Raw genomic sequence first — 27517 nt, forward strand, 5'->3', positions numbered from 1 at the left:
TCTGTAATGGGATTGTGATGTGGGGGTGGGGGAGGGAGGAGAGGGAAAAGATGGGGGACACAGGGAGGAGGTGACAGTGTCCAAGATTTTCTGTGGATCACATCCCTCCACGTGGGCATGAGGTTCCATCTATTTATTTGGCGTAAATTGAGGAGAATGGTGATTTGCAGCTCGTCTCTCTCTAGCACCATTAGCTCAGCCTCACCTGGCTTCTTGTTGGTTTTATGTGTCTGGAAAACCAGGGGAGGGCAGCCTGTGACCTCATGTAGCATGCATATGGCTAACTGCAAAGTGAGGGAGGAATAATTGTAGTAATAATCACAGTGATGACGTGGAGGGCTGCCTAGGATGCTTTCTAACATTCTTTAGAAATGCTTGACTGGCTTGTATTCATCTGGGGTTGAGTTCTTCATTCCTCAGCTCCTCGGATTTTTCATGCTTCATGTGAAATGTGTTCTGGCAGCTCATGGACGAATTGTCGCTTGTTGTGCATTTGGAAGAAACATGTCGCATCTTTTTACAAACCATTGGCACAAAGTGTGAAACAAGCTCAACCCCTGGTTACAAGAGGGCTGGCTGGGCCTTGGTTGGAGAGTCTGGGAGCCTCGCAGCAGGGCTGGGCTGGGGAGGCTGGCGGGTGGAGAGGAGCCAGGCCTTCTGCGGTATCCATGCCCCCAACCACTAGCTAAACTGCCCAGGGCTCCCTGGCCAGGGGCACTGATTATGCAGGGTGCTGCAGGCATCCTCATCACACCTGTGCTCAGTCCATAACATGCAGTCCCTGCTGATGTCAGTCCTCCTTGCAAGTGAGATTTGAAATAATGTAATTCACCAGCTCACAACTGAATGGGAAAAAAAAAAATCAATAGTTCCTCTTTTCCCTCAGAAACATATCTTGTTAGAGTGAGGAGACAGTGAAACAGCAAGGCCTGAATTGGAAAACTGATCCCGAATCTAGGATCCTGGTAGAGATTCTCAAAGAGGGTTGCGTGGAGGCAGCTGTGTGGGAGGGGTCCCATTAATGCTCTTGCCCCGGGGGTAGTGCGAGGCAGCCACCAAATTGGAGTCATGCAGAGACTGCAGAGAATATCCCTGCAGCATATCAGCAGTCTCCAAGCTGCTTTTCCATTCGTGAAGATTGTTGTTCTTTAATCTCCACTTCTGGGCTTTGTCTTTCTCTCTCCTCTGTCTTTGCCTTCTACCTGACTGGTTTGCCAAGACAATGGCTTTATGGGACTGAGAGCATTAGAAATCATCTGGAGAAAGAGGAGAGCTTTGCATTTTTCTAGGAAATTCTGATTTCCACCCCCCTTTTTTTGGTAAGGACTTTTCTCTCTTTTTTAGAGATGGGGTTTCCCTCTGTCCCACAGGCTGGAGTACAGTGGTATGATCATGGCTCATTGCAGCATTTTACTCCTGAGCTCAAGTGATCCTCCTGCCTCAGCCTTCCAAGTGCTAGGATTATAGGTGCATGTCACCATGCCAGGCTAATTTTTTAATTTTTTATAGAGATGGGGGTCTTGCTATGTTGCCAGGTTAGACTTGAACTCCTGTCCTCAAGTGATCTTTCCACCTCAGCCTCCTGGGTCACTGGGATTACAGGGTTTTTTTTTTCCCCTACCCCCCTTTTTAAGTAAAGTAGACATCTTGCTTTTCTCAGGAATTCATGAGGCAGAAAAATATTTGCCAAGACAGCAAATGCAGTGAGACAGAAGTGTGTGAGCAATGCTGGCCAGATGGGTGCCCGGAGTGAGGCTTCCCTGCATAGGCGACATCTGCAGCATTCAGGACCTCCCTGCAGGTGTGCCCTCTCCGCTCAAATTTATCCTGTCTGTCCTTCTTAGTTAGACTGGTGATGATACTCATACACTAATTTTAATATCTCTGTTATTTACGAACTGTCATACTTGCTTACAATAACCCTATAAGGTTTGTTGGGCAATATATTGCTTTTATGCCCATTTTGCAGATGAGGCTGCTGAGGGTCCAAGTTCACACAGCTGTAAAAGCGGTGCCCTCACGTCTTTGGCCAATTTTTAATGCAGAGGGAATCCAGAGATGGTTCACACTGATGGCCTGGGAGAGACCAGGCCTTGGACAGAGTGCTTAGTCCAGCAATGGAAAGAAGTCCAGCCCAGCAGAGCGTGGGTCTGCGGGCCCAAGGAAAAGAGAATGGATGTCCCTCCAGGCCAGGGATGGTTGTCTCTGTGTGCCTAGTGTTGCCTGATTGGATTGGAGCCAAGGTGTATCTAAAAATAGACAGCCTGGGAAGACCAAACAGGCAACTGTCTCAAGTCAGAGAGGTCTGTCAGACGTTCCAAATAAAGAAATGTGAGAGGAAGAGAAACTGGAAAGCAAGGCCCCACCCCAGGGCTAGAGGAACTGGTATTACTTGTCTGTGAAAAGAGGGTTTGAACTGGATGGCGTGGAAGGTCTTTTCTGGTTCTACAATACTTTGCACTTTAGTATTTTATGAAATAAGTTAAAATAAGCTGCCTAAAAACCCCTCATAATTCTATTCCTAGGAGTTCTATGTTAAGTTCCTCTTTAAAGTTCCCTGGGCAGGCTGTGACCATCCACAGGCCACGGTGCTCTAGCTGGCACTTTCCTTAGGGCTGGTCCCTAGAGCATGGACCTGAGCAAAGCCTGCTTTCCAAGCACTGCTGCTGCAGCTCAGAGCTTAGACCTCGCCTCACCATTGTATATCCTCCCGTTTTCTTCTGGAAAGTCGTCATTACAGGCAACGTGGAAAAGTTTACCAGACTATAATCTGGTAAAGGAGGAAGAGGATTGGAAAAGAAGGAAGAGATTTGAAAATCCCCCCTATCTGGCTGGGTACAGATGCTGCTCACCAGGAAATGTAGGTTCCCAATAAAACAGGACCCCCATTTCCAGTTTTCATTGCATTGTAAATTAAAAATAAAATCCTAAGCCTCCAACCACTGAACGGATTCCCTCTTGGCCAAGGAGACCCCAGATACTCCATACAAACTGAGTTCCCAGCCCCAGTGGGCCGGGAGGTCGGATTTGCCTTGTTATAATCCCTCCCTTTTGTAGCTTAGACACAACAACAGACCAGCATCAATGCTAAAACGAGATCATAAGAACTGATGGAACAGACTCTCGGTGGCAATAAGATACCAAATTATAAACAAGACCTAAGGCCATGCCAGGCAGGGATAAGTCTCACACCCCTGCACCTAAAGAGTAAACTACCTTCTGACTGCCACCTTGGTTTTCTTTTTCTCTAGCGGCTAAACGAGCACTGTCCTAGAGATGAGCTGTCTTAAAACCATGGCAGTCCTTGTACCGCCAGATGCTGACTGACTGACTCCCTGTTCCACCAGCCATAACTGCAGCTTTCATTAGAAAAGAGACTGATTTCGGTAACTTTCATCTGATACAAAGACCAACTGTGGACTGCTTCTGGCCTATTTAGAGACAGTTGAGTGCCTTTGTGTTCTGAAAAGGCCTTTTACATAGAGGGCCTAATTGTAATACATGTAAATGTTAAGTCTCCACCCTAAGGTGAACATAAGTTGTATATAACATGTATGCTTATTCAGTATGCATGCATTAGGACCACCTTCATGAATATTCATAGCTCCTGCTATAACCTGTGGAATATGTATACTTGGTCAACCTATTCTTGTTTTTTTTTTTTTAGATGGAGTCTCGCTCTGTCACCCAGGCTGGAGTGCGGTGGTGCATCTCAGCTCACTGCAAGCTCCACTTCCTGGGTTCACGCCATTCTCCTGCCTCAGCCGCCGGAGTAGCTGGGACTACAGGCACCGGCCACCACGCCCGGCTAATTTTTTGTATTTTTAGTAGAGACGGGGTTTCACCGTGTTAGCCAGGATGGTCTCAATCTCCTGACCTCATGATCCACCTGCCTCGGTCTCCCAAAGTGCTGGGATTACAAGCGTGACTGGCCTTGGTCAACCTATTCTGTGTAAATTCCTGTCTTACCTGTCCCTCCCTTAAAGTGCCTGCTAATGGCTTCTGCCGGAGGCTACGCTTCCCAGCCTGTTAGAATGGCAACCTTGCAGGCTGTAACCCCCTTTTAAGAAATAAAGCTCTCCTTTCTAAATTGATAAATTGTGTGATTTTTAAGTTAACAGGCTATATTTGAGAAACTCAAGGGAGGAATTCTGTTTTACTTGCAGATGTAAAAAAAGACTTTATTTTGTGCTACAGTAACGTTTACGATGATTTTTGAATAACTTAGAACAAAGGAGGGTGAAAAAATGGATATGTATTTTATAATGTTGTATTTTAATATTTTACAAATTCTCTGGGCTTGTTTTCTTTAAGAAGCTTACAACATGAGTCTATTATTCTTAGTATTATTATTGTTTAGGTAGCTCTTTGGAGGCTTGTGATTTGTAGACTCATCCATTTCTCTTTTATATAATTTAGGCATTAGATTAATTATTTTCAACTGGAGCCCCATGGATTATCAAAGATGAGAGATAGTCATTTTAGAATGATCATAGCTAGTTCTAATATTGCAGCTGCAAGTCAACTCTCACAAACATGAAAGCATGTGACCTATTTTAAGTCTTTCTCCTAGTCGATTTCACCTTTTAGTTTCCATTATTATCACCTTGAGAACCGTTCTGTACTTAATTTCTTTGTAATTTACATGTCTTCTGCAATCTTCTGTTCCCTTTATCAAATTCTCTTATTCTTTCCTTTTTGTAAGTTGTATGTTACTATTCCCTGCTTTAACTTTTCAGATGTTAATTTAGTATGTCAGGCTAAACTCTTCTTCAGACCTTGAGCTGAAACTCTGGGAGAAGAGCAGAAGTTTTGGAATCTTCCAGCAGAAGGTAATTTAGCTCTGCTCAGATAGACCTTTCTCCAGTGACTGCTGGGAATATCCCCAGGTTGGAAATACCAGCTCATTGCTTGCTGAGAATTTAATCAGTTAAGAGCACACCTTTTTCGAGCTGTGGAAGGGTGATTAATCTACCCTGTGCTGATAGCTAGGCTGCTAAGATGACCCAAAGCAAAGCCAGACAGAACCTCTAGATTTCCTGTAGCTGCTTTCAGTGGGGGGTGCTGTGTCTTATATAGAGATCGTTGTTAAACATTCATCTTGACTTTCATTGTCATTACTATTTTGTACTTCCTCTTTGGCAAATTTCCTTAGCTTCCTCTTTGAGTCATGTTGATATTGGTGTTTGGATTCTTTATGCAATTTCTCCTTTAGTCAACTGGATTTTTTTCCTACTGTTCATTCATTTTGTTCACCAGTGGTCTATTTTTGCCTTTCTTATCCAATAAAGTATGTCCATCTTTAGTTTACCCACAGAAACATTTTAGGAAATGAAATCGACAATATTCCCCAGTTTTAGGAATCAGGCTGATCTGTTGCTTTGTCAACAGATTTTGAGAGATGCTTGAGAGAAATGTGAGGTTAAAATTGTCTCTGCAGACTTGAGCTGTGCATATGCTTATTCTTAGCCAGACGCCAGTTAATTAAAGATGATTCAGAAAAGAAGAATAAACCCACAGCAGAAAGTACAACGTTTTTGGCAAACTTTATAGTTATGGAAAGTATAAATACTTAGAAATTTAGGAGAAGCAAGAATATGTTTTAAAAATTAGTATTAAATATAAATGCAAATGGCTGGGCACAGTGGCTCATGTCTGTAATCCCAGGACTTTGGGAGGCCGAGGTGGGAGGATCACTTGAGGTCAGGAGTTTCAGAGCAACCTGGCCAACATGGCAAAACTCCGTCTCTACCAAAAAAAAAAAATACAAAAATTAGCCGGGTGTGGTGGCACACCTGTGTAGTTCCAGCTACTCGGGAGGCTGAGGTGGGAGAGTCACTTGAACATGTGAGGTGGAGGTTGCAGCGAGTGGAGATCGTGTCACTCTACTCCAGCCTGGGTGACAGAGCAAGACTGTCTCAAAAAATAAAAATAAATAAATAAATAAATAAATGCAAGCAGTTCTGGGTATTTATTTAAAAACTCAGTTGTTCCCATGGGAGCAACTGGACATTACTTATTAAATAATCAGCAAAAAGGGAGGGTAGTAATTGAAATGGAAATATGAAGTTGCCTTTGGATCACGTAACAGAATAAGCCTGGATGTAGTATCATTTTCCCCTTAGATCAAATTGTAGTATTTAATGGGTTGAACTCACATGAGTTTTTGGGGGTGGGGGAAAGCTCTAGAGCCCAAGTACTGAAATCTTGTTTGAACATTTAAATACATCATGGTTATGAGAATAGTTGAAAATATGAAGTTGACTTGATTACCAGTCTCCAAAAATAAGAGGCTGGTAATTTATTTCCTTATTATTGTAAAAAAGAATCATTAAAGAACTTGTGAGGAAGGGGTAGAAAGGAGAATGATTATGATCTGAACATAAGGCTGTTCATATTTCTGATTCCTGTTCTCATTTTTTCATTATTAAACCACCAAAATCTCCTACAGACAAATGTCTGTAAGTCAAAATGTTTTTGGCACATGAATTACAGTTTCAGTTTGGAATAAGATTGTTTGAGGCAATGAGAAAGATCTGGTTGAATTAATACTTGGAGTATTTGGATAAGCCAAATACCAAGTTCATCAGTTAAAAATAAAGCTGTGATTTTTGATGAAACTGGACTTCAATGCATGCTGTGATGCTGTGATGTCAGGCAGAGCTTCCCAGTAAGCCTGGGGACCTGCAAGAGATGGCATGGGGTGAGGGTGTGAACGCGTGTGTGTGCTACCTTACTCATATGTGCCAATTTGGAAAGTTCAGCAAATTCACTATTAGGGCTTACTCCTTTCCTCTGCTCACTGCCTTCGCATCAGCACCTCGATCACAGGAAATCTTTTCCAAGAAAAGATCAGAAATCCTTATGTTCATTTTTTTTCTCTCTCTTTCTCCCTCCATTATCCCTTATGATATGAGTTACATGGGTGCATCTTATTAAAAAGGGTTCATGGTCTTATAAAATGTGACATCCGCCGGGCACAGTGGCTCACGCCTGTAATCCCAGCACTTTGGGAGGCCAAGGCGGGCAGATCACGAGGTCAGGAGTTTGAGACCAGCCTGACCAACATGGTGAAACCCTGTCTCTACTAAAAATGCAAAAATTATCCGGGCATGGTGGTGCGCACCTGTAATCCCAGCTACTCAGGAGGCTGAGGCAGGACAATCGCTTGAACCTAGGAGGCAGAGGTTGCAGTAAACCGAGATCGCACCATTGCACTCCAGCCTGGGTGACAGAGCGAGATTCCATCTCAAAAAAAAAAAAAAAAAAAGTGACACCTCATTTTCAGTTTGCTGAGTTATTTGGAGAAGTTGTACTTTACTAAAAGGACTCAGAATATTGGAGTGTAGCATCCTAGTGGAAGACACAGTATCCTTGAAATTCAGAGAAATAGGGAGAATGTGAGTCATGATGTGATGTATATTCAGAGAAAGAATCAAAGAACTAAACGTTCAAGTATTTCCCTGGCCTAGTTTTCTTTGGTTCTTTTACTTAATGTCCTTAGCCTTGGCCAGACAGAAAAACTCTAAATATATTTATTCCGCCCTTGTTAAAAATTTATGTGTCTGATTTTGGTCAGATTACTCTAAAATATTTTCTTACTATAATACAGGTATGGTATATGTCTGCATGATTTATGAAATGGTCTTTCTATACTTCATTCCTCCCATGATCCTCAGAAGATGAGCTAGTTGGTGAGCACGAAGGTGAGTGTCTGGCTTGAGTCCAGCAAACTCTCTGGCTTCAGCCACCACCGAACTGGAAAGAGATAATGTGCTTTGCCAAAGGTGGCAAGGATGGCAAGCAGAGGCCCTGGTGCTCCTACCTGTCAGCTCAGATCTCTCTCCACTGCACCACACTGGCTTTCCCAGAAGTAAAGGTCTCAGATAACCAGCTTGAGTCATTTTTATAGCCATGTAGAATGGCTTGCTTCTGATGAATTTATGTACCCTGTTGTGCCTTTACAAGATCATCTGAAGTCTAGAGGAATTCATGGCGTTTGTGCCTCTGTGCTCCATGAATGTCCGATGGGTGCCATGTGACATTGTCAGCTGTGAGGATAGAAGGGTCTAAGGAAAGAAAAAGGCCAAGTAGATAAACATGAATTTCCTAAAGCTGTTTCCACAGTCATTATGTTATCCACTTGCCCTCTGACAGAAGGTGAGGGGACTGAGCAGTCATTGGCAAGGTTGTTAATGTCAACAGATTTGTCTGTGTGTGTGTGTGTTATTTTATTTATTTATTTATTTATTTAGAGACAAAGTCTTGCTTTGTCACCCAGGCTGGAGTGCAGTGGTGCGATCATAGCTCACTGTAGCCTCAGCCTCCTGCACTCAAGGAATACTCCCAACTCAGCCTCCCGAGTAGCTGGGACCACAGACACATGCCACCATACTTGGCTAATTTTTATATTATTATTATTATTATTTTGGTACAGACGGGTTTTCACCATGTTGTCCGGGCTGGTCTTGAACTCCCGCGCTCAAGTGATCTGCCCATCTTGGCCTCCCAAAGTGCGTGGATTACAGACGTGATCCACCATACCTGGCTGTGTGAGCGTGTTTTAATTAAAGGCCCAAGTGGCGCCTATGCTAAGATAGCTGTCATTTTGCTCTTTCCATCATTTGTAGTTTGCTTTAGTAATAATCTCTCATTCTTAAACTGAGTTTTACAAAACAAGAAACAGGGGATGGGATAGGGAATGTAGGGAGAGGGTAGAGAGAAGGCTGTGCAGAGATAAAATTGAATTTCTCATCTCCTGTAGCTTTTTGCTGAAGTGGAACTTCAGCATAAAGCCTCATATACACAGGCAGGAAGATGAGCGGACAGCTGTCAGCAGGGAGCAGGCCCTTTGCACAGTTAGCTTCCTAGCTGAAAAGCACATCCCTCACTTAGTGTAAAAAACGACATGTATCTCCTGTATATTTGTCTCTATTGTATATTTCTAATATCAAATATATCTCTATTATCTATTATATTTCTGTCTCATCTAATATATTCTGTATATTTCTGTCTCTATTACTCTATTATAGAGTAAAAAACAACATGTGTCTCCTGTATATTTCTGTCTCTATTATCAGTGTTACCTGGCACTTTATAAAACCTTTGTGTTTTTTAGATTCTCTAAATACCTAAAAATAAAAAAGGCTAGTAAAAGATTTTTGAATGATAGAGCAGTTAAAGAATATGGGGTAGTCAACCTGGAAGGATTTTAGAAATAATTTAGTCCAACATCCTCATTTTGCAACTGAGAAAATGGAGCCCCAGATGAAAGTGACTTGTTCAAAGTCTTGCAGAAAGTTAGTGGGGTAGTGGTGTAATTCTCTAAGTGTCGTTAATATTCTTTTTCTGCAGAGGTCCAGATAAGAACGGGAACAGAGTTTGTTCTTCAAAGGCTCATCTTTGGGGCAGGTGTGTTGTTGTCACCTTGGGTGTGCCTCTAATGCCGAGAGCCAAGGCTTTGCCTCCAGTGCCAGGTGCTAAGGTGGTTATGGCTGGGTTACTGGTGGTACCAGGAACTGGTAATAAACTACCAAAGATTGTATGGAATGAGAGGTGGTTTCTTTAGGATATAATATTAAAGGGGTCTATCCAGGCCTGCCTGACATTGTGTCCCAGAGTAAGGGGTCAAATGGAACTTCCCACCTTGTCTTCCTACCCTTGCACCTGTCCCACACCATGGTAGGTTTTATATGGGAACCTAGCCTGTATGCCCAGGTAATATCTACACCCTTCAAGGTAGCCTGTGCTTGACTACTGCTTGGGCCTAGAGGTATGCCCACTGCACTGCGTCCACCCTTGGGAGCAGTGCTCTGAGAAGAGGCCCTGGCAGGATGCAGCCTCCTGGCTCTTCAGGAAGGCACTTCTGGTTTTTGGCTGCCTGAACCAGCTTTGGGTGGCATGTACCTTTGGCGACCCATTTACCCTTCCCCTCAAGGATAAGGAGGATCAGGACAGAGCCCTCTAATGTGGCAGAGAGCAAGGAAGGCGTTCTTTTGCCTGGATCTAAAGCAAGTATTGGAAGTATTACTAAGAGAGGGTGTGGATTTAAGTATGTTATAAGGCTCTTGAGATAGGCCTCCCTAAGGGACAGGATCTGGAGAAACCAAGTAAATAGTTGTTAGTTGCTATTAGATTGGGGCATGGGATTCTCTAACCAAATAGATGCCCAATGCAGCTGTCTTAGTCCATTTTGTTACTACAGACTGACTAATTTATAAAGAGAGGAGATTTATTTCTTACACTTCTGGAGGCTTGGAAGTTCAAGGTTGAGGGGCCTGCATCTGGCAAGGACCTTCTTACTGCATCATCCCATGGCAGGAAGCAGAAGGGCAAGAGAGAGAGAGAGAGAGAAAGAGAGAGTGAGAGTGAGAGCATGTGTGCGAGAGAGAGCGCGGGAGAGAGACAGAGACAGAGAGAGAAAGAGAGAGACAGAGAAGGGGAGGGGACCAAACTCACCCTTTTATCAGGAATCCACTCCACCAGTAATGATATCAATTCATTCATGAGGGCAGATTCCTGGTAACCTAATCATTTCTTAAAGGTCCCTCCTCTCGACACGGTTGCCTTGGGAATTAAGTTTCCGACACGTGAATTCTGGAGGACACATTGACATTATAGCAGTAGCTATAGGTTTTTGAGAAAGATGAGCAAGATGCTCTAAGCACAATCACTCTGAATTTTTGGAGCCATCTTCTGATCTTGGCAGCATGTTGGCAGTGAGAACTCATCTGGCACTTGCTAGAGGCAGGCTCCCAGATGAGACCACTGGTGCCCTTTGCCCAGGCCTACACCTCACTTCCAGACTTCTAGCTCTTGCCATTCTAAGAGGCAGGAATGAGTGACCCTCCACATTGTCTTCCTTCCCATGCCAGCCTGTATTAGTTTGCTGCCATAATAAAGTAGCACCACAGCCACCTGGCTTAAATACAGAAATTCATCATGTCCAGAAGTCCAAGAATCAGCCGGGCGCAGTGGCTCACGCCTGTAATCCCAGCACTTTGGAAGGCTGAGGTGGGTGGATCACTTGAGCTCAGGAGTTTGAGACCAGTCTGGATAATATGGTGAAACCCCATTTCTACTAAAAATACCAAAAAAATTAGCTGGGTGTGCTGGCGCAGGCCTGTGATTGAGCTACTTGGGAGGCTGAGGCAGGAGAATCGTTTGAACCCAGAAGGTGGAGGTTGCAGTGAGCTGAGATCACACCACTGCACTCCAGCCTGGGTGACAGAGTGAGACTCCATCTCAGAAAAAAACAAAAAAAGTCCAAGAATCAAGGTGTCAGCAGGGTTGCTTCCTTCTGGGGACTGTTAGGGAAGGATCTGTATCTCTCCTTGGCTTGTAGATGATCATTTTCTCCCTGTGTCTTTTTATATCATCTTCCCTCTATGCATGTCCCCGAATCCACATTTCCCCTTTTATAAGGACACCAGTCATGTCGGAGTATGGTTGATCTTAACTCAAAGTACATTTGCAACGACCCTATTTCCAACTGCAGTCACATTCTGAGGTGTGGAGGTCAGGACATCAACATACGAATTTTGTGGAGAACACAATTCAACACGTAATATAGCCCATGAAAGGAAACCTGCTAACAGAGATAAACCAGAGAGTAAGACTTCTGAGAGATGCAATTTAAAAAGAAGAGAGGACATCTCATGAGTTGACTCCAAGTTTTTAACCTCTTTCTCTGTCATGCAAAGCTCCACCCCAGCCATACAGTCAAGAGCAGCTGCAGCCTTTAATCCCTGATCCTGAGGGGGCAGTGGTGGGAAATGGGGATAAAGATGGAGCCGCTCCCCATCCTGTGGTTTGAGTGTGCCTCTAGCAGAGGTGAGGATGCTTCCACCCCACCCCACCCCACCCCACTTATTTCTTAGAAGACAAGAATGTGAGTATCGTTCATTAATCAAATATTGATTAGGCACACACTGTGTACCAAGCACTTCAAGTACTTCTCCAAAAATCCTTGCCCACATGAAATTCTTTTTCTAGTAGTAAAAGGCAGAAATAAATAACAAACATAATAAATTAGTAAGTTACATGTAGGTTAGTAGAAAATGAACATGACTTGGGGATTGGGGTGGAAGACGAGTGGATGTGAAATTTACAGCTGTCAATGGAGTAGTCAGGCCAGCCTCACTGAGAGGGTCAGAGGTGAGCAAGGACTTGCAGGTGGGAGGGGGTTGGCCCATTATGTGTGCTGGGGCAGAAGGTCAAGGCAGTGGACCCTGCACCAGCCACAGCAGATTTGAGGAGCTGTCAGGAGGCCTCTGTGGCCAGGGTGAAGTAAGCAAAGAAGGGAGCTGTAGGAGAGGAGGTAAGAGACGAGATGAGAGATGGGCCATATAGGCCCTTGCAGACTTGGCTCGACCCAGGTGTGATGGAGTGAGTAGTGGCATTTTATTTGACATGCTTGTGAAGGCTCACCCTGGCTACATCTCAAGAACAGACTGTAGAGGAGTGAGGGTGAACGCAGAAGAACTGTTCAGAGACGATTGCAGCATTTCAGAGGAGAGGTGCCCGTGGCTTGGAGCAGAGTGGTAGAAGTAGAGACAGTTCTTTGGTCGGATCAGTTATCTTTAGAATAGTTTCTCACTCCCAAGTCATTGAACCAAAATTGCCTGGCTGTCTCCTCCTGTATAAATGTCTCATTCTGGCCCTTGACCAAGTCTTGGCTTGTATTATCTAGATTAGTGACTGTTATTGACTTAAATTCCATTTGCCCTTCTAATTATGGCTGAGAAGCAATCTGTCCCTCCCCAGATTGAATTTTTATTACTCATATTTTTGACATCAGTGATTGCATTCTGTTTGTGATATTGCAAGAGTATTGAAGGGAGCCCTTTTTCATTTCTAATGAATCATTTTAAAATAATAATTTTAAAATCATAATCTGTAATCATTTTTAAAAATGATTTTTAAAAATCCATAATAATCATTTTTAAAAATCAAAGACATTCTCACATAACATTTTCTTAGAGCCACCATTCATAATACTTAGCTCCTAAACTACAGACAAGAATGGTAATGTTCTACACACATTTATTGTAGCAGCCCACAGTCTCCCAGTTGGGCAGATTGAAAAGAAACCGTCAGTCTGAAGAAAACAAAAGAGTGCCGTGTTTTCTGTTGGACCTGCTGCTGCTGCTACATGGAGTAGCAACTCTTTTTACCTTGATCGTGAAGCACCGGTATGTGGTGCCCTAATAATACATATAACTCATCATACCACAAGAAATGGAAAATTCCACATGCATGAGTCTGCTAGGGCTGTCGTAATAAAGTACCATGGACAGGGTGGCTTAGACAACAGAAATTTATTTTCTCTGAATTCTGAAGGCTGAATGTCTAAGATCAAGGTGTCAGCAGGGTTGGTTTCTTCTGAGGCTCCTCTCCTTGGCTTGCAGACAGCTGTCTTCTCTTTTGTCTTCAGATGATCTTCCCTCCACATGTGCCTGTCTCCGCATCTCTTCTTTTCTTTTCTTTTCTTTTTTTTCGAGACACAGTCTTGCTCTGTCGCCCAGGCTGGAGTGCAGTGGCATGATATCGGCTCACTGCAAGCTCCGCCTCCCGGGTTCACGCCATTCTTCTGCCTCAGCCTCCCAAGTAGCTGGGACTACAGGCGCCTGCCACCACGCTCGGCTAATTTTTTGTATTTTTAGTAGAGACGGGGTTTCACCGTGTTAGCCACGATGGTCTCCATCTCCTGACCTTGTGATCTGCCCACCTCGGCCTCCCGAAGTGCTGGGATTACAGGCGTGAGCCACCACGCCCGGCCTTCCACATCTCTTCTTATAATGATACCAGTCATATTGGATTGGGGTTCACCCTAATGACTTTATTTTAAATTTATTACCTATTGAAAAGCCCTATCTCCAGACATCGTCACATTCTTAGGTACTGGGGATTCGGACTCCAACCTGTGAATTTTGGGGGACACAACTCAACCAGTGACAGGCACCTTTGCATTTAATTTTCTTTTGCCACAGCCACCCCCAGGCCCATCTGCTACTGATGTGCGTTCTGTGCAGCACATTCATGTCAGTAGTCTCAATTTTTGTAAGGTTTCATTTGTTGAGGGTGAAATTTGGTCATATGATTGGAACACCAGTTTGTGAGTAAAGAATAATGTGTATTTACAAATCATGATATTGATTATATTGTACATTGAACAAAATTCTAAAATAGAATTCCAAAAATTTGTCTGGATGATGGCAGTTCATTTTAAATAGGTACACAGCTTCTGGGAGCGGTAGTTAGTATTGTTCAGTAGTTAGGAGAGCAGATAGTTAGACTGCCTGGGTTACTGTTTAATCTCCCATAATTACCAGCTGGTTACCCCTGGGAAAGTTACTTAAACCTCTCTTAGTCTCTTTGATGAAATTTTCTTGTCTTACAATGTAGATAATTAGAGTTTCTACTTCATAGAGTTATAATAAGAATTTAAAATGCTCATCTACATAGAGAATTTGGGAGAGTGTCTGGTACATAGTAAGTGTTCAATAAATGTTGGACTCTATTATTTCCAGGGCAGCCACTTTGAATGAAGATACTCATTTGGGTAAATTAGGTCTGGTGTGTTTCTGAAAACGTATTCGCTAATTTGTTTGGACAAACTGTGTGTTTCTAGGGTAAGGCATAATTTCATCTGAGAGGATAATTCTTGTTTGTTATGAATAATATGCAAGTTTTTTAAAAAGTGGGGATTGGTTTCACTCATTAAAGTACACGGAACTCTTGCTTATCAACATTGAACTGGTCTTATTTTCTGGTTTTCGGTTTGTAGTCCTGCTCCTGGAATTACGGTTTGGGGACCACAGTGTGATGGCAGCAGCAACATGTGTGTATGTTTGGGGGACTAATGTGACATCTTTGTACCCTAGGCCAGACACCCCACTTCAATAAAAGCAGATTCCCTGTTATCTTTATTATGTTTTATAGTGCTGTGTAAACTTTGGTTTGAGAGAATTCTTCTACTATAAATAGCCTGAAACCCACTAGCATAGTATATAGATTCCTCATATCGTCTGCTCCCCCAACAATTGCTTTTATTCTGTATGTACCCCAGGGATACAACTAATGTTAATAGTAGCCTGAGCAAAACGTAATTGGGAAGTCAAATCTGTTGCAAAAAGGAATATAGCATAAATTAATTATAAATCAAATTAAATATAAAACAATGCATTTAATTATCTGCATCACTGCCTCCTTCCTCTAACATGGATATCTGAGAGGAGACTAATTTTCTTTCTGGGATAGGGCCAGATCTCAGCCCAGACCAGTGAACTGTGTCAACCCCTGGAAAGATGGTGCTTGACCTCCTTTTTTGTGATATGTTGGGCATTATTAGCTAAAGGCACTGCTGTTTTGGTCAGCTAAAATTTCAGTATCAGTAAGAGGATCTACTACCTATCTGAATTGTTAATGCATGGGCTAGTCTTTGTGTGTGATTGGGAACACCTACTTATAATATACTATTAAATGCTCATATAGGTTCAATGATGTGTTGAACCATTTATTAAAAATGTATTTGTTGAATGGACTCTCACGAGCCCAGCAAGGGAAAGTGCATTTCTGCCCAAGGAAGGTTTTCAGTTTGGGCAGCAGGCATTAGCCACCCAAAGCTGGTGCTGCTGTTAGAATCAGAGGAAGAACCAGGACGGGTCCATGTTGGATGTCCTCTGTCCTTCTCACCACCCTAAGTGGTTTCATCTGCCCCAATCTCCATGTCTGTGTGACACTCTGACTTATATTCTCTCAAAAGATCCAATCCCTGGCCAGCCAGAGTCTAGCATTCTCCAGGCAGGATTCCAAACGTTGTTTTCCACTGTTCCCACTGAGTACACAAATTTTTGTCAGATGGCAGCTCCTGAATTCTGAAGAGTCTGGTGTCACATGCCCCACCTCTGTCAACCCTCACTTATTCCATTTGGGCTGATCTCAGCTGGACTGGAAAACCCTCCTCTGTTGAAAGTAGGTCTAAAGTGGTAATGACTGATTAGTACGGACCCGCACCAGTTCCCAGGTATTTACAATTGAAACAAGTTTGCTTATACTCAGAAATGACAAATTGGTGGATGTGATAACATCAAAATATAGTTCTTACAGTTGAAGAACAAACAAAAATCAGCAAATTGGCAGCTTAGCTCTGATATTTGGCAACCTCTGGTATGAGATTTCCTGACACCCTGCACCCTTTCCCTTCCCCTCCCAACACATACCCCAGAAACCTTGACCTTTCCTTTGCAGGTCATCATTTAATCAAGTAATCACTCCTCTTCTAGCATCTGTTACATTTTCTGGCATTTCTAGCAGCAGTAAGTGGTTGAGGGCAGGAACCATGTCTTCATGCTCTAAGTTCCTAGCTTGCCAGGTGCCCAGTAGATAGATATTTGAAGAATGAGTGAGTTCATGAATGCATGAAAGAGTGGAAAACTCTAGAAAGGATGTTCTCACTGCTCTGAGCATCCACATAATCCAGTCCTGTTCTTCCCTCCCCTTTCTGACCTCTATCACTCTGCGGGGCCCATGGACCCCATGACGGGCTTACACTGCTGAAGAGGCCTGTCTGGTTTTGTCACATTCAGACTTTCTTCCTCCAAATCATCTCTCATAGTGCCGCCCAATTATTTTTCTAAAAAACGAAAACATTTCTTTCATATTGCTCTCTTGCTAAAAAATGGAATGATTTCTCATTGCTTGAGGGATAAAACTCAAAACTCCTTAGTCTGGCATTTAATACTGACTAGAGCTTGCCCTTGATATTTCTTTAAAAATATTTTAATTGTAAATATTTCAAACATATTTAAAAATACAACACTCATTTATCCACTACTAAGATTAAACAAATAGTAGAATTTACCCCATATTTACTTTGATTTTCTTTCCCTGACTAAATAAATTTATTTTATTTTATTTTTTGGAGATGGAGTCAGGGTTTCACCATGTTGGCCACGCTGCTCTCGAACTCCTGACTTCAGGTGATCCACCCGCCTCGGCCTCCCAAAGTGCTGGAATTACAGGCGTGAGCCACCACGCCCGGCCCCTAACTAAATAAATAAGCAAACATTATAGATACAGATAGGCCCCACCCCATCCTTCTCTCTCGTTTCCTACCAGAAATAGTCATTTCCCTGTTTATCTTTCACAACTCACCTGTGAGAACCATTTGGTCCAGTTAGATTTATCTTCTTGCTAGAATTTCATTCTCTTTTTTTTTCCCTTTGAGGCCCAGTTCACTTTTCACCTCTTCTGGTAAGCTTTCCCACCAATCTCCTAGTTCTAAATTGCTGCACAAGTTATTTTCTCCATTGCTCAAGGCAGACAATATTCTGCCTGGTGACAGCTTTTATGTAGCAGTTTTCTCCTAGTATTGATTTTCTATTCCCCTTATAGTAATTTTTTCCTCTCACTTTATATTATAGCGAATTGCATGCCTGTGTTTCTTGTCCACTAGGTAACAACCTTCAGAGTAAGATCTGACTCTTAATTGCATTGATTCATTCATTCTACAGGTATTGACTGAGGGCTTACTAACAAGCTCCAGGAATTCTTTAAGCACTGGGGATGCAGGAGTGGACACAACAGACAGTCGCTGCCTTCATGGAACTTAAGTTCCAGTGGGAGAGAGAGAAATTACATGAATAAATAAATATGTCAAGGTGAAAAGTGCTACGGAGAAAAGAGAAGCAGGAGAAGCCTAAGGGGGTGCTATCTCAGACATACTTTAAATATGTGTCTCTCCTTTATGCTCTATGTCAATGCCGAATGCAGAGGGCACTGGGTACATATTTGCTGAATTGCATTGTCTACCCAAATAGATACTATTTGATTCCCTGCTGGTGAGACACTACTCAGTGTAGACCTTCCTTCTGGGAAGGTTGTTATAGGAATGCAGATTTTAATCCTTTGCTGCCAGGAGCACACCTTGGCTGTTCTTCCCGTTATCAGTAGATGTACACTCTGGGCATGATAAAATTGTAATACTAGCTTTAGTAAGGCATAATAAGGGAGGAAAGGTCTGTTTCCTAGCACCATATTTATTCCGTAGTCAAATGGAGCCAATTTGGCATCATCTTTCCTCCTGCACTTCTTCGTCCATCAGACCAGTGGAAGGTTCACTTTTTGCAGTGTTCCTAACTGTAGTGGTATTGAATTGTGTTACCAAGAAGACCAATCTCCTCTTTTTAATTCTTCCAGCCTCCAGGAAAGAATAAAATCCCTCAACTTGTCACTTAAAGAAATCACTACTAAGGTAAGTACCTTTATATTCCCATTTTCCAAAGAAGCCTATGAAGTTTTCCTTTGACTTGATTTTACATCTAGATCTTAGTATACCTGGCTTCTGCAAAAAAAAATGTAGACTTTGTCAAGCCATTTTGCAGGCCCAATGATGAGTTAAAAGAGCCAGGAGAGAGTGCTTCTGTCATAGTGGAGGTCTTGACTTGTGGACACCCCAGAAATGGACTGGTTTGGCCTTTGCTACAAAAGGAGCTGTCAATTTAGGGACTGAAAAAGGACTGCCACTATGCATATTGAAAGCCTTTGCTTAAAGATGCATTCGGGGCTCGGTGCGGTGGCTCACACCTGTAATCCCAGCACTTTGGGAGGCCGAGGTGGGCGGATCACCTGAGGTCAGAAGTTTGAGACGAGCCTGACCAACATTGTGAAACCCTGTCTCTCCTGAAAATACAAAAATTAGCTGGGTGTGGTGGAGGGTGCCTGTAATCCCAGCTACTCAGGAGGCTGAGGTAGGAGAATTGCTTTAACCCGGGTGGTTGAGGTTGCAGTGAGCCGAGATTGCGCCATTGCATTCCAGCCTGGGAGACAGAGCGAGGCTCCATCTCAAAGAAAAAAAAATGCTTTCAGGATGGTAGTAATTTGAGAAATTAATTACTTTTCTTCCCAGGAGGGCAATGTCTGGTTTCCTCACAAATGGAACAGTTGGTGACTGTTTTTTTGTTCTTTAAAGCTTTTCAGTTGGCTTGACAATCATTTGCCTACTTTATCCATCGTTTATACGGCCATAGCAAGACCTTGGTTTGTGTACAGACAGAATACGTCTTCATTATTCCCTGAGAGCACAGTCAATTAAATAGTCAATGTCCTCATTAGTTAGGATAACCACAGTTTACAAAACAAAAGCCCTTCTCATATGTATTTATACCTGGCCAAGTTATTGACAGACTGAGAAACAGGATCAATTACTCTGTGAATTATGACTAAATGTTGTGGCAGAGAACTGGGTATGAATCATTCATTATTTGCAGTTGGTCTGGGAACGAGGGGTGGTTGTACCATGGTCAAAATGTAAAAAGGACAGCTTGCTGAGCAGAGAGCAACGCAGCTGAGAGCCTGTTGGCCTGGAAGGACTCTCTTCCGGTCTCTGTGCCCAGAGAAAGAAAGTCTTGGACCCTAGATCAGGAAACATGCCAAGGGATCACCGCAGCTAAGCCAGAATCAGGGATGTGATGTTGGCAAAAATGTCTGGAGTTACTCTGTGCATTTTCTCCGTTTCTGTATCTAATTTATTTCTGAAAACAACACCCAGTGATTTTGCTAAAGGTCACAGAGCCACAGGTTTGATGGGTAATTATAACTTGTGTACAAAGAGAGCTTCCTGTTAGGAACAAGTGGTGCCCGTAAGACAGCATCGGAACCAGGGACCCAGAAATGCTTGACTTCTGCTCTGCTCACCCAAAGGTTCTTTCACCCAGGCTGGAGTGTAATGGCATGATCATAGCTCACTCAGCCTTGATCTCCCGGGCTCAGGTAATCCTCCTGCCTCAGCCTCCCAAGTAGCTGGGACTACAGACATATGCTACCTTGCCCAGCTAAATTTGTTTGATTTTTAGTAGAGATGAGGTCTTGCTAGGTTGCCCAGGCTGGTCTTGAACTTCTGAGCTCAAGCGATCCTCCTGCCTCAGTGTGTCAAAACTGGGATTGCAGGCAAGAGCCACCACACCTGGCCTCTCTTACATTTTCTACTGTTTATCAGGTGCGTCCTGATTTCTATGTAGAATTAAAAGATGGGAGGACTGTCTTGGGTCTGAGTTTATTGAGTATCTTCAGAACATACTGTATGGGTAATATGAATGCATCTGTACACCAACGTTGAGGATACAGGTGTGCCTATTATATAATGCAGATGGTGCTTATATGGGTGTGTGTATGACACTGTATATTGTGGATACACACATATGCTGATATGTACCCAATATTAGGATTTGCTGAAAATTTCCAACTACTATTAAAGATCTTAGATTTTCCCAAATATCAAAAATGGTTTGTTTTGTTTGCATACAGTCCTACTCCATTTGAGTTGCTATAACAAAGTACTGTAGACGGGGTGGCTTATAAACAACAGAAATTTAATTCCCATCACTTTGAAGCCTGGAAGTCTGGGGTTAGGGTTCCAGCATGGCTAAGTTCTGGTGAGAGGCCCTCTTCCAGGCTGCAGACGATTGACTTCTTGTCGTATTCCTGCATGGAAGAAAGAGGGCAAGGCGGGGTCTCTGGGGCTTCTTTATAAGGGTACTAATCCCCTTCATGGGGGCCCCACCTTCATGACCTGATCACCTCCCAAAGGCCCCACCTCCTAATGCCATCACCTTGGGAGTTAGACTTTCAACCTATGAATTCTGGGGGGAAAAAAACATCTCCAACCATTGCACATACCTTCTCTACTACATTTATAAAACTTTATAATTACTTCGCTTTTCCATAAAATTAAGGAACTCACATCTTTGATTTTAAAATGTAAACATAAAAGCCCCATTTGATAATGAGTTCCTTGGTGTCCAATTTTATTTGTAAATAAAAAGGATACACAGGTTTTCTGGGGATGTGTATGTGTGTGTGCAGAGGTGGATAGGTGTGTGTGCACAGACATGAATGTGTGTGTGTGTTGTGGGCAGGGGCCTATATTAGTCCACAGAGAATTAAAACAAAACTGTCCAGTCACACAAAACACCTTTCTCTGTACTTTAGATTGACCAGTGACCATGAGCTGAGACCAAGGTCTCAGCTTGACATAGGTTTCTTTCTCTAGTGTGTTAGACACACACCACACACACACACACACACACACACACACCCCTACCTGATATTCTTTAGATTCCTGTCTCAGAAAGAAATGAAACCTTCCTTGCACTCATTACATTTCTTAAACTCTTATGGGTTACCCAAACCAAAAGTAATTAAGGGATAAATGAGATGGAAGAAACAGTTGGAAATAAATGGGATATCTGGAGATTGGTAGATATTAGATTACATCCAGCAGAGCCTGAAAGAATGAACATTGCAATTTAATAAGAAGATTCAGAAAGGTTGTTTAGTATTAATATTGACAGCTTGAAAGATAGATTTGCTCAACAAAGGAGAAACTGACTCAATTATGATTAACAGATACTGTTCACTAAAATCAGAAATATTTGACATAGACTGGATGAGACATAAGAATTATGGCTGGTATTACAGAGTTAATGGAAATTCCCTCAGACCTCAGATGACATTATTAAATGGATAGGATGGGATGTGCCAGTCATCTGGTTTGAGCCAAACTAAGACTTGGTGCTGGGGGAAGGGATATCTTCCTTTTAACTCTGAAAAGTCTCAAGACTGTTGAAAGGGTCTCGGAATTAATTACTTTGGACATGCGGATGCCCAACATCACCAGTGCATGCTTTGGTTTAGAGGCTACCAAACTGTCATCTTCATCCAGAGAATGATTTTTATAAAAAAGATGTTGGAAAATTACAGCCACTGAATAGAACATATGGAAGTCCATGAGAGAAACAGTGGAGTATTTTAGGCAGGATGGATGAGGTCTGCTTTGACTCTAAAAATAATCTCAATTCAAACTGATATAAGAAAACATTTAAAGTTGATGGTGTCCAACAAACCCTAGATTCTTCTGGGAAATTAAATTTTTGTAGGTAGCTCATTAATCTGAGTCTATATAACATTGGCATATGAAAAGTCTTGAGACTGTTGAAAGGGTTCAAAAAAGGAAAATAATGTGATGTTTTAGCCTCCAACAAAATAAAAGATAACCTAAAGACATTTGGAAAAAGAAATTAAGATTTAAGATTTTTGCTATTTTTGAAAAACCAAGGAAAAAAACTGTAGGATGTGTTTGGAATGTCATGGGAAAATACATGATAAAACTCTCAAACCTCATTGAGAGTTACTTGTCTATTTTTCAAATCTGACTTGCCAGCGAGTATCTATCTGCCTTCAAAGTTTCCCTAAACAGTGTCTATTAATACTAGTAATTAAATTTAGCTTGCAGCTTTGACCTTCATCTCAATGGCCATATCTTTATTCACTGCGTACTATGTGCCAGGCACAGAGCAAAGTCCCTGCTCACGTAGAGCTCGTATCCCAGCAGAGAGACAATGTGGAAACAAAGGAATAGAATTACATGGTGTATCATCTGAGAGGAAGCTGTGGAAAAACATCAAGCAGAGGGAGGGCCAAGGGAGGTTGCTATTTTGGGTGGGTAATCAGTAAGGCCTTTCCTCCCAGGCAGCGACTGAGCAGTCTGGAAGGGTATGAGTGAGCCAAACCACCTGGGACTACAAAAGTGATGCAGACAGGAGGATTCGGCAGAGGCCTGGAGAAGGCAGGAGGCAGGAGTGATGCAATTATGTTAGCTTGTGGTTGCTCTCTGTTAGCTCCTATCAGTTTTGTAATTGGATGTGGGGTGATGATGGGCATATGCTTGGAATATGCCATTGCTCACTTTATTTTTGTTCTTTTTCCTACATTTCCCTCCCTCCTTCCCTTCTCTTTCCTTCCCTTCCCTTCCCTTCCCCTTCCCTCCTTCCCTCCCTCCCTCCCTCCTTTCTTCCTTCCTTCCCTCCCTCCCTTTTTTCCTATTTCTTCCTCCCCTCTTTCTTCCTTCTCCCTTCCTCTCTCCCTTCTTCCCTCCCTCCCTTCTTTTTTCCCATCCTCCTTCCCTTCCTTCCTTCCTTATTTCTCACTCTCCTTCCCTCTCTCCCTCCTTCCCTTCTTCCTTCCTTCCTACCTCCCTTCCTCCCTTCCTCTCTTCCTCCCTTCCTCCCTTCCTCCCTTCCTCCCTTCTTCCCTTCCTCCCTTCTTCCCTTCCTCCCTTTCTCCCTCTCTTCTTTGTCTTTCTTTTTCCATTGCTTGCTTTTTGAACATTGGCTTCCAATTACTTTTCATCACCCCTTTTAATTACTTACAAACCCAGAAATCTCTGACCTGGCTGTTCCACTGCCTTCTGATTTTTAGCTGAATAAATGATGATTCCTGGTCATTTCTCTCCCCCTAGGTGTGTATGAGTGAGAAATTCTGCAGCACCCTGAGGAAGAAAGTTAACGATGTTGAAACCCAACTACCAGCCTTGCTTGAAGCCAAAATGCATGCCATATCAGGTAACTGGCAGTGTAGGAGACGTTGAAGCTATCCAACTAAAATAATGACAGCTACCAGCGCATCGTGTTTTGTCCTCGATGAACATTCCACTGTTATTATGTCATTCTCAGACATCTGAAAGCTTTTCTGGGAAGTTTCACTAATATGCACATAATATAGCACAAGTTGTTTAAGTGAGTACCGTATTTGGGACTTCTAGTTCCTGTTTCTTGAAGAGTTTAGAGACTAAATGTACTCTGTGTGCCATATGATTCTAGCAGATGTGTATGTAGCATTGTGTATCTGTAAATTCTGAATGAGGATTATTAGGTGTGATCAGACCCTTCCTATAGAGGGAAGGATGGTAGCATGAGACAAATTGATGTCCTCAGTTTGAAAATCTAGTCATAGAAACTTGGCGAATCCTCAAAGGATTATGCTCCCTCTTACTCTGGCAGTTATTAAGGAATTTATTTTTCCATTAATTAGTAGCTTGAAATCAAGAGTCTCTGAAAACAGTATCTTATCCTATCATTAGTGCTTTCAAACACTCCTCTGGATTTGTTATTTTATTTTCACAATTGCTATATTAGGTAGATGGGAGAGAGACCGTGATCCGAATGGACTGATGGGGAGGTTGAGGCTGCGGGATGTGACCTTTGGTTAAGGTCACTCAATTAGCTAAGTAGTGGCAGATCTGGGGCTAAAGTCCAGGCCCTCTCTCGGTGTATTATATATGGATTTTTAACCCAGTTATGTAATGACAGCTTCAAAAAGTTCTCTGAGTTTTATAGGTTGAATGGACCCAGAGCTCATCAGCTTCAAAAGAATCATAAAAATTTAACAAAAAGTTATAATAATTACATGTATGGGTTTTAAATGGTATTTTAAGAAGGAATACAATAATTGGCAGCTTCTGCTCCTCAGATCATTAAACAACTAATGTTGGCAGCTAATGAGCAATTTGGTCCCTGGTGCAGTCACACGTATTATTTACAACCAGTAGAACATGGCAGCGCAAATGTGGGGCTTGGCTCTTAACAGCTTCACATGCCATTTACTTGAAATTATGGGCCCATTTGCTGAGAGAAAAAAAAAAGAAGATTGAACACAGTCTTGCTTCTGAGTTAGGGTTTTTGCCTTTCTTAATCAATATATCTTTCCCAGGAATACAGGTGGATGAGTCTGTATTAAGCCCAAGGGAAGAAATGTATAATTCAGGCAGCAGAGATAGCCTCACTCCAATGTGAACAATCTCTCTTCAGACTCCAGGGAAAATGCCTAAGATGGTATATTGCGTATGGCGCGGGTTTCCTGTTTTAGCTCTTTGGTCAGCTGAGAAAATTGGTGAGGCCTGATCTGCTGAAGGATGACCTGAATTAACCCTCCTGGTAACTGACCTTTTGACCTCACTATTTTCTGGTTGCTCTGTATGCTCTTTGGTGGACCGACCTTTCAGTCAATGGGCTGTCCCCATGGGTGATACTAGTGATAAGGTGGTCAACATTTGTTTGCAACTCCTGCGTATAATGCTATTTCTGTTTCTTCCTATTTCAATACCTTCAGAATGGGCAAACCCTCACTCCATTAGGTAAGATTCTTAAAAGCCCTATTGAAAGGAGAGGATCTTGAGTTTTTTTTTTTTTTTTGAGTCAGAGTCTTGTTCAGTCGCCCAGGCTAGAGTGCAATGGCGTGATCTCGGCTCACTGCAAGCTCTGCCTCCCGGGTTCATACCATTCTCCTGCCTCAGCCTCCCAAGTAGCTGGGACTACAGGCACCCGCCACCATGCCTGGCTAATTTTTTTGTATTTTTAGTAGAGACGGGGTTTCACTGTGTTAGCCAGGATGGTCTCGATCTCCTGACCTCGTGATCCGCCCTGAATGGAGAGGATCTTAAGGGAGGTCCTTAAGATTCTTAGGGGGTCTTTTGTCTGTCTTCAAGTTTCTATGATTTGCTTAGATTTGCAGACTGATTGATATGGTTTGGCTCTGTGTCCCCACCCAAATCTCATCTCAAATTGTAATCCCCACATTCAAGGGAGGGACCTGGTGGGAAGTGTTTGGATCATGAGGGCGGTTTCCCCCATGCTGTTCTCATGATAGTGAGTGAGTTATCATGAGATCTGATGGTTTAACAAGTGTTTGGTAGTTCTTCCTGCATTCATTCTTCTTGCCACCTTGTGAAGAAGGTGCCTTGCTTTCCACTTGCCTTTCGCCATGATTGTAAGTTTCCTGAGGCCTTCCTAGCCATGGGGAACTGTGAGTCAACTAAATCTATTTTCTTTATAAATTACCCAGTCTCAGGTGGTATCTTTATAGTAGTGTGAGAAAGGGCTAATACATCCATCCTGACTTTGATCTATGGCCTGAGGTCCTTTCTTAATTTGAGAATTATTTGCCATTTGCAGAGAGTAGGAATAAGAAATTAGTTTCATTTTCAAACCTGGCCAGATCTAGCTCCTTTACATGTAACAGTTTATTCTTTAATTCATCTCTCTTCTCTTGCATTTCATCACAGGCATTGACAGGAGGTCAGTGGGCACTTCTGTATTCTGCCTGGAAATCTCCTTGGATATCTAACTACAATTATTAGGGACTCTTTTTTATATTGCCTCAGTTGGTAACTGAGTGACTTTTTTGCCACTACAAGGATCTTTTTTTTTCTAGTTTCTGATATATTTTTCTTACTTTTTTTTATCCTTCACTGAGGCCCATGAGGCTTCTGCCTACTACCAAGTCCTAAAACCAAAGCCTCAATTTTAGGATTTTGTTACAATAGTATCCCATATCCAGATACCAAAATCTATTTTCATTATCTACTGCTGCCTAATAAAAAATAAGTCACTTTAAGACGTAGTGACTTAAAATGTTACCAGTTATTTATTTTGCCCATGGAAATACAATTTGGGCAGGGCTTGGCAGGGACAGCTAGGGTGGCTCAACTGGGGCAGGAGAATCCACACCCAAAATGGTGCATACATATGGTCTGGCTATTGAGTGCTCTCTATGTGGGCCTCTCTATAGGCAGCTTGGCTTCCTTACAACATGGCTGCTAGGTTCCAAGAGCAAGTGTCCCAAGAGAAAGGAAATGGAAATTTCTTATTCTTAAGGTCTGAATTCAGAAACTGGTATGCATCTCTATTAATGTGTAATAAGTGGCTCCTCAAACTTCATAGCTTGAAACAATAAACCTTTATCTCTCACAGTCTCTGAGAGACAGGAGTCCAGAGTGACTTAGCTGGGTGGCTCTGACTCAGGGTCTCATAAGGTCGCTGTTAAGACACACTTTGGAGCTGCAGTCATCTAAAGGCTTGGCTGGGGCTGAAAGATCTGCTTCCAAACTCATGCATGTGTTGTTAACAGACGGCTTCAGTTCCTTGCCACAAGAGCTGTGCCATAAGACCTCTTGCAACATAGCAGCTGATTTCCTCAGAGCCAGTGATCTGAGGGAGAGAGAGCAAATAAGACAGAAGCCACAGATGCCGGGCGCGGTGGCTCACGCCAATAATCCCAGCACTTTGGGAGGCCGAGGTGGGCGGATCACGAGGTCAGGAGATCAAGACCATCCTGGCTAACATGGTGAAACCCCGCCTCTACTAAAAATACAAAAAATTGGCTAGGCGTCGTGGCGGGTGCCTGTAGTCCCATCTACTCGGGAGGCTGAGGCAGGATAATGGCATGAACCTGGGAGGCGGAGCTTGCGGTGAGCTTTACTATATCGCGCTACTGCACTCCAGCCTGGGTGACAGAGCAAGACTCCCTCTCAAAAAAAAAAAAAAAAAAAAAAAAAAAAAAGCCACAGTGTCTTGTTAGGACTTAGCCTTCAAAGTCACACAGCATCACTTCTGCTTAGTGACTAGAAGCAAGTCACTAAGTTCAGTTCAGCCCACAGGCAAGGGGAAGGAAACTGGTTTTACCCCAAAGGAGGAGTATTAAAGAATTTGGTGGGCATATTTTTATAACCACTGCAGTGTTACTTCCATTGTGTTTTATTGGTCCGGCATTCCTGGTGTGCTGATTCAAGGGAAGGGCCACTATAACAAGTCTCAACGTTATAGAGGTGTGTCAAAGAGTTTCAGTGCCATGCTCTAAAAAGTGCCACAGTATTTATTGAGACAGAAGGATTTTGAGAACT

General features: G+C 42.8%; 1 protein-coding gene across 7 annotated transcripts in view; it reads left to right on the top strand.

Annotated features, from left to right (window-relative positions):
* DISC1 (DISC1 scaffold protein) overlaps positions 1–27517 on the top strand; it is a 415293-nt gene that overhangs the window by 151117 nt on the left and 236659 nt on the right. For all 7 annotated transcript variants that reach the window (XR_008674555.2, XM_055373011.2, XM_019031899.4 and 4 more), the window contains exons 7-8: positions 18202–18256; positions 23300–23402. Coding sequence is in view for 6 of the 7 variants with exons in the window: in XM_055373011.2 (XP_055228986.2) it covers positions 18202–18256; positions 23300–23402 (158 nt within the window). In the remaining variant the exon portion in view is untranslated. The remainder of the gene's footprint in view (positions 1–18201; positions 18257–23299; positions 23403–27517) is intronic.

This window comes from Gorilla gorilla, chromosome 1, assembly GCF_029281585.2.
Source record: "Gorilla gorilla gorilla isolate KB3781 chromosome 1, NHGRI_mGorGor1-v2.1_pri, whole genome shotgun sequence".
Lineage (NCBI taxonomy): Eukaryota > Metazoa > Chordata > Mammalia > Primates > Hominidae > Gorilla > Gorilla gorilla.